Genomic DNA, 17761 nt, shown 5'->3' with positions numbered 1-17761 from the left:
TGGTGTCTGTGGGGGCACGGTCAGAGAGGGAACGATGTTGCTCCCCCCTCCCCTCTAGCCCCACTTTCTGTCAATTTCCTTGCTTCCCACAAGTGAATTGTGCCCTTTTAGTTGCTGACTCCCAAGTGGGTGGGTTTGTGTACATTCTAGGCTCCATAAGCCTCTCCAACAAACTCTCATGTGAGATTGGGTATTTCTCCTGCCTTCACAACCCCTACAGAATTTTACAGCCAGCAGTTTTGAGTCTTTAGTTTCTGGATCAGCCAGCCCCTGCCTCACCCTAGTGGTCTTCATCTTGCCACAGGTTCTCTCTGTCACGCTGCCCATCTCCACCCCTCTTACCTGTCTGGATGAATGTTTCAAGAACTTGGTTGTTGGAGTTCCATGCAGTTTGATTTTATGGCATTTCTGGTTGTTTATTGCTTTTAAATTGGAGATATCCTTCTTTTGGTTGTGCAAGGAAGCAAAATGTTTCTACCTACACCTCCATCTTGGCTGGAACTCTGCTATGAACTTCCCTCTTAGGATTTCTTTCCCTGTATCCCACATATTTGGGATTGTTGTGTTTTCATTTTCATTTGTTTGAAGGTATCTTTCGATTTCTTCCTTGATCTTGTTGATTCATTCATTGTTTAATACCTGTTATTTAGCTTCCATGTCTTTATGTGTTTTTCATTGTTCTTCTTGCGATCAATTTGTAGTTTCATAACATTGAGGTCACAGCAGTGCTTGATATGATTTCAGTCTTCTTAAATTTATTGAGACTTGTTTTATGTTCAAACATGTGGTCTGTCCTACATAACATTCCATGTGCAACAGAAAAGTATGTATATTCTGCTGCTTTGGGCTGGAATACTCTGAAGATATCAATTAAATCCATTTGATCTAGTGTGTCTTTTAAGGCCACTGTTGACTTTCTGTTTGGAAGATCTATCCACTGAAGTCAACAGGGTGCTAAAACTCCCATCTGTGACTGTATTTCTGTCGATGCCTTCCGTTGTGTCCCTCAAGATTTGCTTTACATATTTAGGTGCTCCTATGTTAGGTACATAAATGTTTACTAGCATTATATCCTCTTGTTGGATTGTTCCCTTTATTATTATGTATTGCCCTTCTGTGTCTCTTACAAAAAGCTTGGTTTTAGGGTCTATTTTGTTGGACATAAATATTGCTACCCCAGCTTTATTTGTTTTTTTATTGTTGTTTTTGTTTTTGCTTTTCATTTGTGTGAAATATATTTTTCCATCTCTTTATGTTTAGTCTGTGTGTATCTTTTGACCTGAGGTGGATCTCTTGGAGATATCATGTATTTGGGTCTTGTTTCTTATTCATTCAGCCACCCTATGTCTTTTAGTTGGAGCATTTAAGCCATTTATATTTAGGGTGATTATTGATAGATACATATTTAGTGCCCTTTTATTATTAGATTATTTTCCTCTTAAAACATCAATTTAATATGCACCTACACTCTTCATGAAAAACCTCTGTGCTCCAAGGCACCTGCCATAAAGGTGAAAAACTGTGGGAACTCTCTGGGATTTGAAGAAACTCTCCAAAATCATAGGTGCCAGTGAGCACTATTGCTTACTTTCTCCTCCATCTAGATAGCATGGTCAGGAGATTGGTTTAAGCACTCTAGTTGGCCTGCAAGGCCACCACAGTGTCTCTGGGCCACCTTGACCAGCAGCCACTGTAGACCAGGTTAGCTGGCCACCCAGGTTGCTCTTGGATCCATGTGCCTAAGCCATCTCAGCACTTGTTGCACATCTAGCCAGTCAGGTGCCCAGGGTGCCCCTGGCACCACATTCACCCATTTAAGCTCCAGCCAACTTGCCAAAACCACCTGACACATATATTCTAACCAGAGGTTGCTCCTACACCAAACTTCTCCTTCAAAACTGAGAGAGATAGCTGTTTCATCTATCAATAGAAACAGAAACAGAAAGTCAAACAAAAATAAGAAAGCAGAGTAGTATGTTCCAAAGGAAAGAATAAGAAAAAAAAAAAACATTTAAAAAAACCCAATGAAAGGGAGATAAGTAATTTCTCTGATAAAGAATTCAAAGTAATAGTCATAAAGAGTCTCACCAAACTTGAGAGAAGAATGGAAGAACTCAGTGAGAACTTCAATAGAGAATTAGAAAATACAATAAGGAACCAATAAAAGCTGACATAAGTGAAATGAAAAATACACTAGAGGGAATCAACAACAGATCAGAATTTACAGAACAGATTGGCAACAATGGAGGTCAGAATAGTGGAAATATCACTCAATCAAAACAACACAAAGAAATAAAAGTAGTTTATTTTTAAAATGGGGATAGTTTAGGGGACTTCTGCAAAATCAAGAATATTAACCTTTGCATTATAGAAATTCTATCAGAAAAAGAGAGAGAAAGAGACAGAAAGCTTATTTGAAGAAATAATGGCTGAAAACTTTCCTAACCTGGGGAAGGAAACATACATATACATCCAGGAAGAACAGAGATTTCCAAACAAGATGAACCCAAAGAGATGCACACCAAGACATGCTGTCATTAAAATGACAAAAGTTAAAAGTAAACAGCTAACCATGAAGGCAATGGGAAGAAAACAACTAGTCACATATAAGTGGACACCTCCTTGCCCCCATAAATCATTCCTCAGTAGAAACATTTCAGGCCAGAAAGGAGTCTGGAAGGGAGTGAAAGTATATATTTAAAGTACTAAAAATAAGGCATCTACAACTCAGAATACTCTACCCAGCAAGGTTATCATTCAGAATTGAAGGAGATAATAACTTTCCAGACAAGCAAAAACTAAAGGAGTTCATCATCACTATACCAGCTTTACAAGAAATTTTAAACAGTTGTCTCTAAGGAGGAAAAAGGGCCATTACAAAAAACAAAAAAATATATATGAAAGAAAAGATTTCATGGATAAAGGCAAATGTGTAGCAAAGGCAGTTTGGATCAGCCATTTTAAAAAAAGCTAGTATAAAGATCAAAAGACAAAAGTAACAAAACCAGAAATAACTACAATAAACAAAGAACACACAAAAAAACAAAGAGATCTAAAATATGATACAAAACCATAAAGCATAAAGGGAGTACTAAAAATGTACTGCTTTTAGAGTGCATTTGAACTTATCGGTTTAAAATAGACTGCCACAGATATAGATTGATATGTGTATATGTATGTATATATCTATCTCTAGATAGATAGATAGATAGATAGATAGATAGATAGATAGATAGATCATAGTGACCACAAGCTAAAATCCTACAAAAAATACATAAAAAGTAAAGAGAAAGGGACTAACACAAAACACTAAAGAAATCCAGAAAACCTCAGGGAAGAGAATAAAGGAACAGAGAAGAACTACAAAAACAATGCCTCAAAATAACAAAATTATAATAAGGACATATCTATTAATAATTACTTTAAATGTAAATGGACTAAATGCAACAAACAAAAGAAATATAGGGAGGCTAAATGGGAAAAAAGAAAAGATAAAAAACCAAGACCCACATATATTCTGCCTACAAGATACTCATCTCAGATACACATACACACATATACAGATTGAAAGTGAAGGTATGGAAAAAGATATTCCATATGCAAATAAAAATGAAAAGAAAGTTGGGATATCAATGCTTATATCAGACAAAATAGACTTTAAAACAACCTGGCTGGCGTAGCTCAGTGGATTGAGCGTGGGCTGCAAACCAAAGTGTCGCAGGTTCAATTCCCAGTTAGGGTACATGCCTGGGTTGCAGGCCATGACCTCAAGCAACCGCACATTGATGTTTCTCTCTCTCTCTCTTTCTCCCTCCCTTCCCTCTCTAAAAATAAATAAATAAAATCTTTAAAAATATATAGACTTTAAAACAAAGACTCAATGAAGAGACAAGGAAGAGCACCTTAGAGTATAAAGCAAATATTAGCAAACATAAAGGGAGAAATTGAAATACAATGATAGTAGGGATTTTTAATACCCAACTTACATCAATGGATAGATCATTCAGTCATAAAATCAATGAAGAAACAATGGCATTATAGAGTACATTAGAGCTAATGAACTTAATAGATATTTACAAACATTTCATTCAAAAACTACAAAATACACATTCTTTTCTAGTGCACATGGACTATCCTCAATGATAGATCACATGTTAGGCCACAAAATATGTCTCAGTTAATTTAAGAGGATTGAAATAATATCAAGTGTGTATGTTTTCTGACCACATGGTATGAAACTAGAAATCAATTACAAAAAACAAACTGGAAAGCATGCAAACATGTGGAGACTAATCAACATACCATTAAAAATCAGTGAGTCAAATAAGAAAGTAAAGAAGAAATCTGAAAATATCTTGAGACAAATGGAAATGGAAATTCAACTCCTAAATCTTTAGGATACAGCAAAAGCAGTCTGAGAGAGAAGTTCATAGTGATACAGGTCTATCTCAAGAAGCAAGAATTCCCTCCCTGCAAAAATCTAATTTACACCTAAAGAAACTAAAAAAAGAACAAACAACACCTAAAGTGAGTATAATAAAGGAAATAATAGTGATCAGGGCAGAAATAAATGAAATACAGAATTAAAATTAAAATACAACTAAATTTAAAATATAACTAAAATATAACTAAAATTAAAATATAAAACCTTAATGAAACTAAGAGGTGGTTCTTTATTTTGTTTACTTTTTATTGAAGAGGTGGTTCTTTAAAAATGTAAACAAAATTGATACATCTTTAGCCAGACTCCAAGAAAAACAGAGAGAAGGTCCAAATAAGTAAAATCAGAAATGAAAGAGAAGTTACAACTGACACCACAAAAATACAAAGGATCATAAAAATATACTTAAGAACAGTAGGTGAAGAAGATGATTCATATATGCAGTGGAATACTACTCAGTTATAGAAAAAGTTATGCAATCTTACCATTCCCAACAGCATGGATGGACCTAGAGGGTAGTATGCTAAGTAAAATAAGTCAGTCAGGGAAAGACATACATTATGATTTTACTTACATGTGTAATCCAAACAATATAAATGAGAAAACAAAACAAACAGACTCATAGATACAGAGAACAGACTGATGGTTGCCAGGAGGAGGAAGGTTGGATGACTAGGCAAAAAAGTAAAGGGATTGAGAAATACAGATTGGTGATGAAGATGTAAAGTACAGCATAGGAAATATAGTCAGTAATATTTTAGTAACTATGTATGATGCCAGGTAGGTACCAAAAATATTGGGGGGAACACTTTGTAAAGTATATTATTGTCAATAAATCCTCATCCAAAAAAAGTTAAATTAGATATAACTTGTCACCAAGGAGCTTATGGACTTGTATGAGAGATAGCATATAAATAAGCAATCACAAAACAATATGGCAAATCCTTGATCTATCAGATTCTGTAGAAACAGAGAGAAGCCAAAATTTCAGGGAAGGAGTGAAGGTAAAAGGTGACATTTAATGGAAATGCTACTTAATAATATTAGAAATAAAAGTAAAATATTCTATTGATAATTTCACTATCAATATTCAAAAAAGAATATTATGAACCATTACATGCCAACAAATTAAATAACCTAGAAGAAATGGATAAATTTATAGAGACAAACTTCCAAGACTGAATCAAAATGAAGCACAAAATCTGAACAGACTAATTACTAGCAATGAAATTGAATCAGTAATCAGAAAACTCTCAACAAAAAAAGTCTAGGACCAGACAGTTTCACAGATGAATTCTACCATACATTTAAAGAACAACTAATAATAATCCTTCTCAAAGGATTATTCCCAGAAACTTGAAGAGGAAGGAATACTTCTCAACTCACTCTACGAAGCCAGCATTACCCTGATGTCAAAACCAAACAAAAACACTACAAAAAAAAAAAAAAAGTATAGGCTAATATTTCTGATGAACTTAGATGCAAAATTCCTAACAAAATAACAGCAAACTGAATCTAACAATACGTTAAAAGGGTTATATACCATGATTGAGTGGGATTTATACTAGGGATGTGGGAATGGTCCATACCCACAAATTAATCAACATTAACAAAACCAAGGATAAAAATCATGTGATCGTATCAATAGATACAGAAAAGGCAGTTGACTAAATTTAAAATCCATTTGTGATAAATATTCTCAACACAGTGGGTCTGGAGAACATACCTGTACATAATAAACACCATAGATGACAAACCCTTACTAACATCACACTTAATGGTGAAGAGCTGAAAGCTTTTACTCTAAGATCAGGAACAAAATGAGATGCTCATTCTCACCACATCCAATTGGAATAAATTGAAAGTGTTAATATTGGAAGTCCTAGCCACAGCAGTCAATAAAAGGCATCCAAATTGGAAAGGAAGGAGTTAAAACTGACACTATTTACAGAAAGCATGATACTATGTATAGAAAACCCTAAAGACTCTGTCAAAAAAAGATTAGAACTAATAACTCAGTGAAGTTGCAAGTTACAAAATTAATATTTGGAAACCTGCTGCATTTGTATATACTAATAATGAGCTAGGGAAAAAAAAGAAAGAAACAAATCCCATTTACAATTGCATCAAAAAGTATAAAATACCTAGGAATAGATTTAACCAAGAAGGTGAAATACCTATACTCTGGAGACTAAAAGACATTGATGAAAGAAATTGAAGATGATGCAAATAAATGGAAGGATATACTGTGCTTATGACTTGGAAAGATTAATATAGTTAAAATGTCCATACCACCCAATGCAATCTACAGATTTAAAGCAATCTCTTATCAAAGTACTAATGACGTTTTTCATAGACTTAAAAAAATAATCCTACAATTATATGAAACCACAAAAGATCTTTAATAGTCAGAGGAATCTTGAGAAAAAAAATTAAGTTGGAGGTATCACATGCACTGATTTCAAAGCTACAGTAATCAAAACAGTATGGTTTGGCACAAAAACAGACATATAGATCAATGGAACAGAAAGGAAAGCCCAGAAATAAGCCCTCACTTACATAGTCAATTAATCTACAATAAGGGAGGCAAGAACATACAACAGGGGACAGTCTCTTTAATAAATGGTGTTGGGAAAACTGGACAGATAACATGCAAAAAATTGAAATGGGACCACTTTATACATCACACATAAAAATAAGCTCAAAATGAATTAAAGACTTAAATGTAAGTCTTGAAACCATAAAACTCCAGAAGAAAAAAAATGTGGAAAAGTCTTAGACATGGGTCTTAGCAATATTTTTTTTTGGATATAACTTCCTAGGCAAGGGCAACAAAATAAAAAATAAAGGGGATTACATCAAACTGAGAAAAGCTTTTGCACAGCAAAGGAAACCATCAACAAGTCAGACATCCTACTGAGTAGAAGATATTTTCAAATTATATATAAAAAATATATAAAGAACTTATACAACTCAATATCAAAAACCAAACAATTCCATTACAAAATAGTCAGATGACCTGAATTAACATTTCTTCAGAGAAGACATACAGATGGCCAACAGGCATATGAAAAGATGCTCAAAATCACTAATCATTAGAGAAATACAAATGAAAACCACAGTGATGTGTCATCTCACACATGTCAGAATGACTATTATCAAAAAAGTCAACAAGTAAGTATTGGTGAGGATGTGGAGAAATGGGAACCCTCATGTTCTGTTGGTAGGAATGTAAAATGGTGGATCTATTTTTGGAAAACATTATGGAGGTTTCTCAAAACATGAAAAATAGAATACCATAGGACAGTAATTTGGGGGAACATTTATCAAAAAAATATTAACTTGAAAATATGTATGCATCCTTATGTTTATAACAGCATTATTTATAATAGCCAAGATATGGAGACAACCTAGGTATTAATGGATAAATGATTGGATAAAAATGTGAGATATATACACACACATACACATATATGTATATATATGTATATATATGTATGTATGTGTGCATGCTCATATGTATATGTAATGGATTATTATTCAGCAATAAAAAAAGAATGGAATCTTGCCATTTGTGACAACATGGATGGACCTAGTGGATATTATACTAAGTGAAATAGGGCAAACAGAAAAAGACACATACTGTATGATTTCACTTAATATGTGCAACCTAAAAAGGAGAAAAAAAAAAAAACAGAATCACATTCATAGGCACAAAGAGATGCCAGAGGGGAGAATGGGGGGGGGGATGGGTGAAGAAAGTGAAGGGGAATAAGAGGCACAAACTTCCAGTTATAAAATAAGTCACAGGGATATGATAACAGCACAGGAAATTTAGTCAATAACATCGCACTGGTAATAACTCTTCATAGTGACAGATGGTTAGTAGACTTAGAGTGGTGATCACATTATAAGTTGTATAAATGTCAAATTGCTATGTTGTACACTAAAAACTAATATGATATTATATGTCAACTATAGTTCAACTTTTTTAAAAGTCACCAAAGAATCTTAGCAAGAAAAGTGATATTCCTAAAATCACGTTTTAAGGAGACATATACCACCTTTGTCCAAGGGTGTGCATTCACATTATGAAAAAAAAAACCCTAGCCTTATAAAACAGTTGAGTAAGAAAAATTATGTCCATCAGGAAAAGATCTATATTGTTATACTTAAAGGGTCATTATTACTTCTCTACTTAGCAAACTATCCCAGAACCTTTGGAATATTTATACCCTACCAGAATGTAGTGTTTACAGGTTTAAGGACCTTATGTTATGTAATTCCCTTAAGAGGTGTGGTACATTTCATGTAGGTTGACAGGTTGTTGCAATGCTCAAATTCATTGCGATAGTATCTTGGTTTTTGTTTTTGGCTTATGTAAAACACATGTTTTCCCCCTTTAAGACAGTTAAGCTGTTTGTAGGGAGGGAAAAGTCCTGGTACCTTTTATAAACTGCTTATACTTGTAGCTCAGATTAATTTCCCAGCACATAAAGGGAATACTGGAAAACCCTTGCATGATTAAGTGTGCCCCTAGAGGATTAAGTTTTTCCACATACTTTTCAAGCCAGGGCTATTAATAATGTTTCAGCATTAAACTTTCTGTGCATCCTGATTCTGGGGGAGGCCTTTACTCACTCTGTCCTTGCTGTTAGTTTTTCCACTGTCCAGATTTGTGACACCACAAAATTATCCGTGGAAACATAGACTTGAAAACTAAAAGTTTAATGAAGTCTAACAAAGTATCATTTCTGGAATTATTTCAATTTTTTAAACTTTTTTGTCCATTTTTCAAAGTCATTTCTTCTTTTACCTTACTGGAGGCCTATCATAAAGTAGCTATTTCATGAGCTTAGTGGTTCACTCAGAAATAAGTGATCACTAAACACAGCATTTATCATTTTGAAAAAGGTCATTTAATTTCCATGCACATTTCTCCTGAGATAACAGTCTGGCTTGTAAGAAATCTTATTACTGAGGGATTCAGTTTTAAGTGCCTTTTTATCCAAGCAGTAGGTTGTCAAATTAATTTACTGTGGTTAATCAGCCAAAGACTATTTTGTGCATGCCTTGAGACATGACAGTCACCCCCGTCCTTCCAGCCGTTCCAGATCCCAGTCTGTCTGTTCCCTCCATCCTGCAGGTCGTTTCTTACCAGCCTTGGATCCCATCTTGGTATTCGCCAGCCCTTCAATTTCTTTGACCTCTGTGTTTTTCACCCTCATCCTGCCAGTTCCCAAGCTTAGGTGGGTCCTTAACCACCTTTCTCTGAAACTTACATTATCTGTCCTGAGCAGGAGCCTCAGATTGCTCAGCACTCTTCCTGTGATTCTGATCTTCTTCCTTTCTCACATTCCCCACGTAGCTGTCCCAGACCATTACCACACTCCATAGCCCACCCCATTCTCCTCTCTAGCAACAGATGACCTCATGGCCTGCTATTCAGATCTTAGAGCTCAGCCCAGTTTCCTAATCTCCTAAATTATCACTACAGCTGCTATGTACTTCCTGTGGCTGAGAGAGGACTACCCCTCCTTTCTAGCTCCAACTTCTTCATGAGGACTTTAGAGCTCTTCTTCCTCTTCTGAGACTTTTCTCTAGCACTGGAAAAAAACAAAACACCTAAACTAAGATTTTAAAATTATTTAAATAAGTAATATTTGTACATGGTCTTAAAAATTCAAGTAATATAAAAGAATATAGAGAGGCAACTACTTGATGCCAGTTATGCATGTGTGTATATTCTTCCAGAGATGATATATGCATAAACAAGCATGTGTACATTTCCCCCCTTCCTCGCTCCTCCTCAACTTTTATTTTTAAAACATTAATACTAGATACATGATTTGGGCATTGTTTTTTAACATATATCTATGTCTTGGAAATCAGTTTATGTTAGTACTATGGAACTGCCTAATTCTTTTTGGGAGATGGGGGGATGATGATCTTTTCTTAAAATTTACTTTTCAATTACAGTTTACATTCAGTATATAGAACTGCCTCATTTTGTAATGGATCCAGATTGTAATGACCTTGATGGTAAACACACCATAATGTAGTTAATCAGTCCCCTATTAAAGGTTAGTTGTTTCTAAAATTTTGCTGCTTCAAATTGTGTTGCAGTGAGCATTCCTACATATCAGTCTGTGTGCATACAAGCAGGAATGGTGTGGTGCATGCTGCTTACGAGTCAACATTCTTATCATCAGATTTTCTTTAAAATGTTCACTTTGTAAAGTGAAAGATAATCGAGTACTAAAAAATATTGGAAAAAATAAAGAACTCACACAACTCTACTCTAAGAAGACAAGCAACCCAATTAAAAAATGGGCAAAGGACTTGAACAGACACCTCTCCCAGGAGGACATACAGAGGATCCAGAGACACATGAAAAGATGCTCAGTACCACTAGCTATCAGAGAGATGCAAATTAAAACCACAGTGAGATACCACTTCACACCTTTCAGAATGGCCATCATAAACAAAGCAACAAACAAGTGTTGGAGAGGTTGTGGAGAAAAGGGAACCCTAGTGCACTGTTGGTGGGATTGCAGACTGGTACAATCACTGTGGAAGACAGTATGGAATTTTCTCAGAAAACTGAAAATGGATTTGCCTTTTGACCCAGCAATTCCATTGCTGGGATTATATCCTAAGAACCCTGAAACACCAATCCAAAAGAATCTATGCACCCCAGTGTTCATAGCAGCACAATTTACAATAGCCAAGTGTTGAAAGCAACCTAGGTGCCCATCAGTAAATGAATGGATCAAAATCTATGGTACACTTACACAATGTAATTCTGTACAGCAGAAAGAAAGAAGGAGCTCCTATCCTTTGCGACAACATGGACGGAACTGGAAAGCATTATGCTAAGCAAAATAAGCCAGGTGGTGAAAGACAAATACCATATGATCTCACCTTTAACAGGAACCTAATCAACAAAACAAACAAAGAAGCAAAATATAACCAAAGACACTGAAATTGAGAACAGGCTGACAGTGATCAGGGGGGAGAGGGGAGGGAATTTCAGAGGTAAAGGGGAAGAGTTTGCAGGAACAAGTATAAAGGACACATGGACAAAAACAAGGGGGGGTGAGAATGGGAGGGAGGTGGGGAGGGCTTGGGGGATGGGCTGGGATGTGAGTAAAAGGCAGAAAACTGTACTTGAACAACAATTAAAATAAAAAAATTTTTTTTGAAGAGTATTGAAAAAAATCATAATTTCCATCTCTCAAAACAAGTATTTGAAAAAAAAAGTCTGAACAGTCTGAACTGGGTTGAGTATTTTCATTTCTAAATGGAGAAAGTATAATTTTTTCCTATTTTTTGTTATTGCTTCTGCAACCTCCCTTTTTATGTGTAATTGATTTCTTGAACTTATCTTTAACATCTAATATCTTTTCAGAACATTCATTTCTTTATTTCTTAACTCCAAAAGAATTTCTGAGGCATTCTGTTCACTGTTTGCTTTCTGCAGTTCACAGTTCCTATGATTATTAAATTTTTAAATGTGTGATAGTCATTATTTTTTATTGTTTTGAAGTACTCATATGTTCTTATATTGTTCTGTCAGGACTACTGGCCTTTTATCTTTTGATTTTTTTTTAAGAGTTTATTTATTTACTTTTAGAGAGGGAATGGAGGGAGAGAGAGAAACATCAATGTGTGGTTGCTGGGGATTATGGCCTGCAACCCAGGCATGTACCCTGACTGGGAATCAAACCTGCAACACTTTGGTTCACAGCCCGTGCTCAATCCACTGAGCTATGCCAGCCAGGGCCTCTTTTGATCTTTTTATTGAAGGACAACATGCATACAAAAAAGTTCTTGATGGTTTTTCACAAAGTACACCTTTATTACCAGTACCCCTGACTCTCCCTTGTGCCCTCTTTCGATTACAGTCCCTCCATGTTTAACTGCTCTCCTGTTTCTAACACCATAGATTTCATCTGGCTTGTTTTCTAAACATTATATAAATGTAATCTTATAGTATTGGTCTGGCCAAAAAGTCTGTTTAGTTTTTCCATAAAATAAAAGATACATTTTTCATTTTCACCAATAACTTGATTGATTTGGTAAATAATCAATAACTTGATTATTTTGAGTAAGTTGGCTATCTCCCACTGTTGGCTTCTAGTGGGTAGAGACCAGAGCTATTGCTGTACATCTTCCAATGCGTAAGACAGCCCCGCAGCAAAGAATTATTTGACCAAAATGTCAATAGTACCAAGAAACTTCGCAAACCACTTTTGACATGTTCTAGCCATCACAGCACCTTCTGCACAAATCTTTTTTTTTTTTTTTGCATTTCAGTTGTGTTTTTATTTTCTTGAAATAATAGAGTATAATACTCCAAAAATGTTGTATGTCTCCTTTCATCTTCAATATTAAAATGGCTGGACAAAAATTCACCAATTTTGATAAGTTTTTTTTAATTCATGCTGATTTGACAGCTGCCACAATACAATCTAACAAAATTGTTCTAAATGAAGTTAAAGACAGCTAAGCACTACTAGAGCCATCATATGGAAGAAACTGAACAAACTTTTTTGCCAACCTAATATATACTGCTTCTCCCTTTTGTTTAACATTGTTTATGAGAATTATCATCCATGTGGTTGCATGTGATTATATTTATTTTCATTGCTATACAGTGTTCCACTAAATGAATAAACTGTAGTTTCTGCTTGGGGCTATCATGAATAGTGCTACTGTGGGCACTTTTGTTTGGGTCTTCTGGTGCACACATGTGCACACTTTTTGTTGGAGATCTGTGTGTTTGTATATCAAGCAATTATATATATAATTGCTTGATCATAGAGCATATACATGTTAAACCTGTGAAGTTCTTGACTCATTTTGTACTCACATGAGAATGCTGGTTGTTAAACATCTTTGCCAGTACTTGGTATTTTCTGTCTTTCCCATTTTAGCCATGCTGGTAGGTATAAAGTAGTATTTCACTGTGGTTTTAGTTTTTATTTCCATGATCACTTGTTGACCATTTGGATTTCCTCTTTTGTGATGTACCTGGTGAAATTTAGTTGTACATTTAAAAAACAATTTTTTAAATACATTTGGCTAGTGAGTAGGTCACATTCCTTATCATTCTGTCCCTTCCTTTCCCTGTATCCTTATAAAATGTTTTTCTTGGCTCTTCTCTTGGTTGTTATTTTTTTTCTAACAAGTGAATTTTAAAATCAGTAACCCCGGCTCTTCTAGAATTTTTAGTGAATTTACATATTTTATCTGAGGAAAAATTGTCATTCAAATTAGAAGATAGCCCTGACCAATTTGGCTCAATGGATTAAGCACTGGCCTGCAAACCGAAAGGTCGCTGGTTCCATTCCCAGTCAGGGCACATGCCTGGGTTGCAGGCCAGATCCCCAGGTCGGGTGTGAGACAGGCAACTGATCAATGTATCTCTTGCACACTAATGTTTCTCTCCCTCTCTTTCATCCTGCCTTCCCCTATCTCTAAAAGTAAATAAATAAAATATTTTTAAAAAATTGGAAGATAATACTGTCATTCTTTATAAGAAAGAAAAAAGTGATAAATACTAAGCTCTCCTAGTTTTTTGCCCAACCAACAGATTGATTATCCCCTTATTTATTTAACACTAGTTTTTGTTTCATTTTTGACAGGTGCTTATTAAAAGTGAAAATCTTTTAATATGCATTGGAAATCTATGGGCCCCTTTTTAAAAATGTAAATGTTTTACAGGTTCTTGACCAATATGAACGGGAAGGATTTCATTTCCTGGTGAAGGTGTTTAATTCTTCACATTCCTTCTTAGAAGACTTGACTGGTCTTACATTGCTGCACCAAGAGACCCAAGCTGCTGAGGTGAGAGTAAAACAAGCTTTATGTACTGAGAACTGGTATGTTTGAAACCTATTTGATACTCAAATTTACAGAAAAAGAAAGAAGCAGTTAATTATGATTTTTTCCCTTGTAACAAACTTTCTGCAATTGCCGGATGCTAATGTGTGCAGGTTGTTGTATAGTAGGTGTCAAATGCAAAAAATTGCTAATGGAGGAAGTACAGGTTATTGATTTCCAAGCACCTTTGTTTCTTACTGAAAAACAGCATGCCTGTAGCCATCGCAGAGTTGACTGTAATGTCCATTAGTCATAATACAGTTCATGGAAGCCATTGGACTCAGGCACTGTTCTTCAAAGAGAACAGGTGTTCTTCACACCTGGCTTTTATTTCATAGTTTGATCAGTCTTCTTAGGCCATTGAACCCCACCATGAAATGGCTTCCTCAGTTACAACCTAAGAGTTATATTTACCTTGTCAATTTGAATATTTTGCAGATTTAATTTTCTGGGTCATTATAATCATGTTTGTTTGTTTTTTTTAAGACTGGGAATTTTTAAAAAGTTATTTTGTTTTTCCAAATGCTCAGTGTTCTTAGAAAAGGGTATGCTGTGTGTGATGTGGATCTATTCATGTCATTTGGCAAAATGGATAGTGCCTCACAATGGTTGAATGAGGTTAAATCAACATCCTTCTACCCTGGGTGAAAAGGATCTAAGGAAAAATGTGCCCTATCATAGCATATCTAGAAGCTACATAAGGAAAACTTTAAATGCCTGTGTCCTGCAAATTGCCAATAGTCCTGTCGTCTGATTTATTGACTGCCTCCCACTCCACCCCCTCCCAGGGCTATCTAATTCTCACCGTTGGGGAGGCCCCAGGGGTCAGTGAGTAAATAGTCAGGCCCAATACTGGACCAGCTGGTGATGAAAAGGCTGCTGTTTGGAAGATTGGAGCTAGCACTGAGTATAGGAAAACCATGTGGAAATACCAGAGTCACATCCTTTGTAGCTTTCAGCAGACTGGGGTGAGAATTTTAAGCACACCAGAGCAGCAAGATAGTGCATCTCTACTGCTAGACTTACAACTGAAACTGGTTCTTCTTTAACTTCCTTTGGCTTTGATGTCCTGGGCATTCAACCAACATAGTCTTTCACTGATGACCAGTAGTTAGACCCGCATTCGTTTCAGAAGATGAATGGCATCTCTGCAGGACTTTAAGAGACTTTCTGATTTTCCCCAGAGCTTTGATTGGGTTCCCAGAGAAGGTTCAGAACTTTATGTTGATCATAGCCACTGTTTTGTCTTTTGAGCAGCAGTGCACTATCTGATGACAAGGGAAAAATAACATAGGTCTTTTCAAACATGCAATCATTTGGCTAGTTGGTTGGGGGAATTTTTCCACTCAGCTAGAAATAATTCACATACTTTTCTTTAGTTGGCTAGAAGAAATGAAACTTGAAATTGACCCCATATTTCACTCTTTAAAACAGAGCAGATGTTAAAATAATGGGCACATTTCTTGATTAAACCTGGCTTGTTTTGCATTTTAGTTTGTCAAACATTAACAGCCTTTTAAAAGACCCTGGAAATATAAGCAAGCCACAATGAGTAAAGCGATGTGGGCCAGTATGGGGCATGGTTTCATCCACAAGTCTGAGTTTTTTTTAAGTTTTCCTCAATTAAATTATATTTATAGTTTTGGAATCATAAGCCGCATATCAAATTTTTGATTAGAGATGGTAAACTTGTTGGCATATGAGCCAGATATGGCTTGCAGGTGTGTTTTGTTTGGCCTGCCCTGTGTATTAAATTCTGAATAAAGCCAACATTTTAAAATTATGAGTTTTACATAAAAATCAGAATTTTCCCATTTATAACTTCTTTGAAATATCAGATCTGGCAATGCCAGGCCTGCATTCCTAAATAGTGATGATTATCTGGAGTCAAGAAGCAAATTGTATCAATAAATAATGTATTTACTTGATATGAAATTTAAACATATAAAAACTATTCTGTGTGGAAAGGAAATCTAAATCTTTTCCTTACCACCCAGTTTTCTTAGTGGAGACAAAGACTGTTTTTAGTTTCTTGCCTAAAGGTGTTCTTTTTTAACATATTATTTATATATATATTTTCAGTTATAGTTGACATCCAACATTACTTTATATTAGTTTCAGGTGTATAGCATAATTATATAATTTATGAACTGATCCCCCTGGCACCATACATAGTTATTAGCATGTTATTGACTATATTCCCTATACTGTGCTTTACATTCTCATGACTGTTCTGTAACTACCAATTTGTACTTCTTAATCCCTTCACCATTTTTACCCAGCCCTCCAACCCCTCTCCCATCTGGCAACTCTTAGTTTTTTCTTTGAATCAGTGAGTCCATGTCTGTTTTATTTGTTTATTTTGTTATTTAGATTCTACATATAAGTGAAGTCATATGGTATTTAACTTTATCTATCTGACTTTTCACTTAGCATTATACCCTCTAGGTTCATCCATGTTGTCGCAAATGTAAGATTTCATTCATTTATATGACTGAGTAATATTTCATTGTATGTATGCACCACTTCTCCTTTATTCACTCATCTATGGATTGTTTCCATATCCTGGCTATTGTGAATAATGCTACAATGAATACAGCGGTGCATATATCTTTTAAATTAGTGTTTTGGGTTTCTTTGTCTATATTTCCAGGAGTGGAATTGCTGAGAGTCATAATGTAGTTCTCATTTTGATTTTTTGAGGAAGCTCCATACCATTTTCCAGTGGCTGCACTAGTCTGCATTTCTACCAAAAGTGCATGAGGGTTCCCTTTTCTCTACATCCTCGCCAATACTTGTTTGTTGATTTATTGATGATGGCCATTCTTACAGATGTGAGGTGATATCTCATTGTGGTTTTAATTTGCATTTCTCTGATGATTAGTGATGTTGAACATCTTTTCATATGTCTATTGGCCATCTGTATGTCCTCTTTGGAGAAGTGTCTATTTCGGTCCTCTCCCCATTTTTTAATTGGATTGTTTGGGATTTGGGGTTTTATTTTTGTGTGTGTGTTTTTTTGGTGATGAGTTGTATGAGGTCTTTATAAATTTTGGATATTAACCCCTTATTAGATGTCTCATTAGTGAATATCTTCTCTTATTTAGTAGGTTGTCTTTTCTAGTTTGATGTAGTCTCATTTTTTAATTTTTCTTTTGTTTCCCTTACCCAAGGAGATATGTGAGAAAAAATATTGCTACAAAAATTTTCAGAGATTTTACTGCTTATGTTTTATGCTTTTGCATTTTACATTTAAGTCGTTAATCCATTTTTAGTTTATTCTTGTATGTAGTGTAAGAAAGTTGTCTTGTTTCATTTTTTTTTGCATATATCTGCCCAATTTTCACAACATCATTTATTGGATAGATTGTCTTTACCCCATTGTATGTACTTGCCTCCTTCGTCATAGATTAATTGACCATATAGGTGCGA

General features: G+C 35.2%; 1 protein-coding gene across 9 annotated transcripts in view; it reads left to right on the top strand.

Moving 5' to 3' along the window:
• Positions 1–17761, top strand: part of ATG7 (autophagy related 7) — a 379417-nt gene that overhangs the window by 252373 nt on the left and 109283 nt on the right. For all 9 annotated transcript variants that reach the window (XM_045832074.1, XM_045832075.1, XM_045832076.1 and 6 more), the window contains one exon: positions 14171–14293. In XM_045832074.1, the coding sequence (XP_045688030.1) occupies positions 14171–14293 (123 nt within the window). The remainder of the gene's footprint in view (positions 1–14170; positions 14294–17761) is intronic.

The sequence above is a fragment of the Phyllostomus hastatus genome, unplaced genomic scaffold (assembly GCF_019186645.2).
Source record: "Phyllostomus hastatus isolate PE091 unplaced genomic scaffold, TTU_PhHast_1.1 phas_contig_16, whole genome shotgun sequence".
Classification (NCBI taxonomy): Eukaryota; Metazoa; Chordata; class Mammalia; order Chiroptera; family Phyllostomidae; genus Phyllostomus; species Phyllostomus hastatus.
This window is presented reverse-complemented; position numbering and strand designations above follow the sequence as displayed.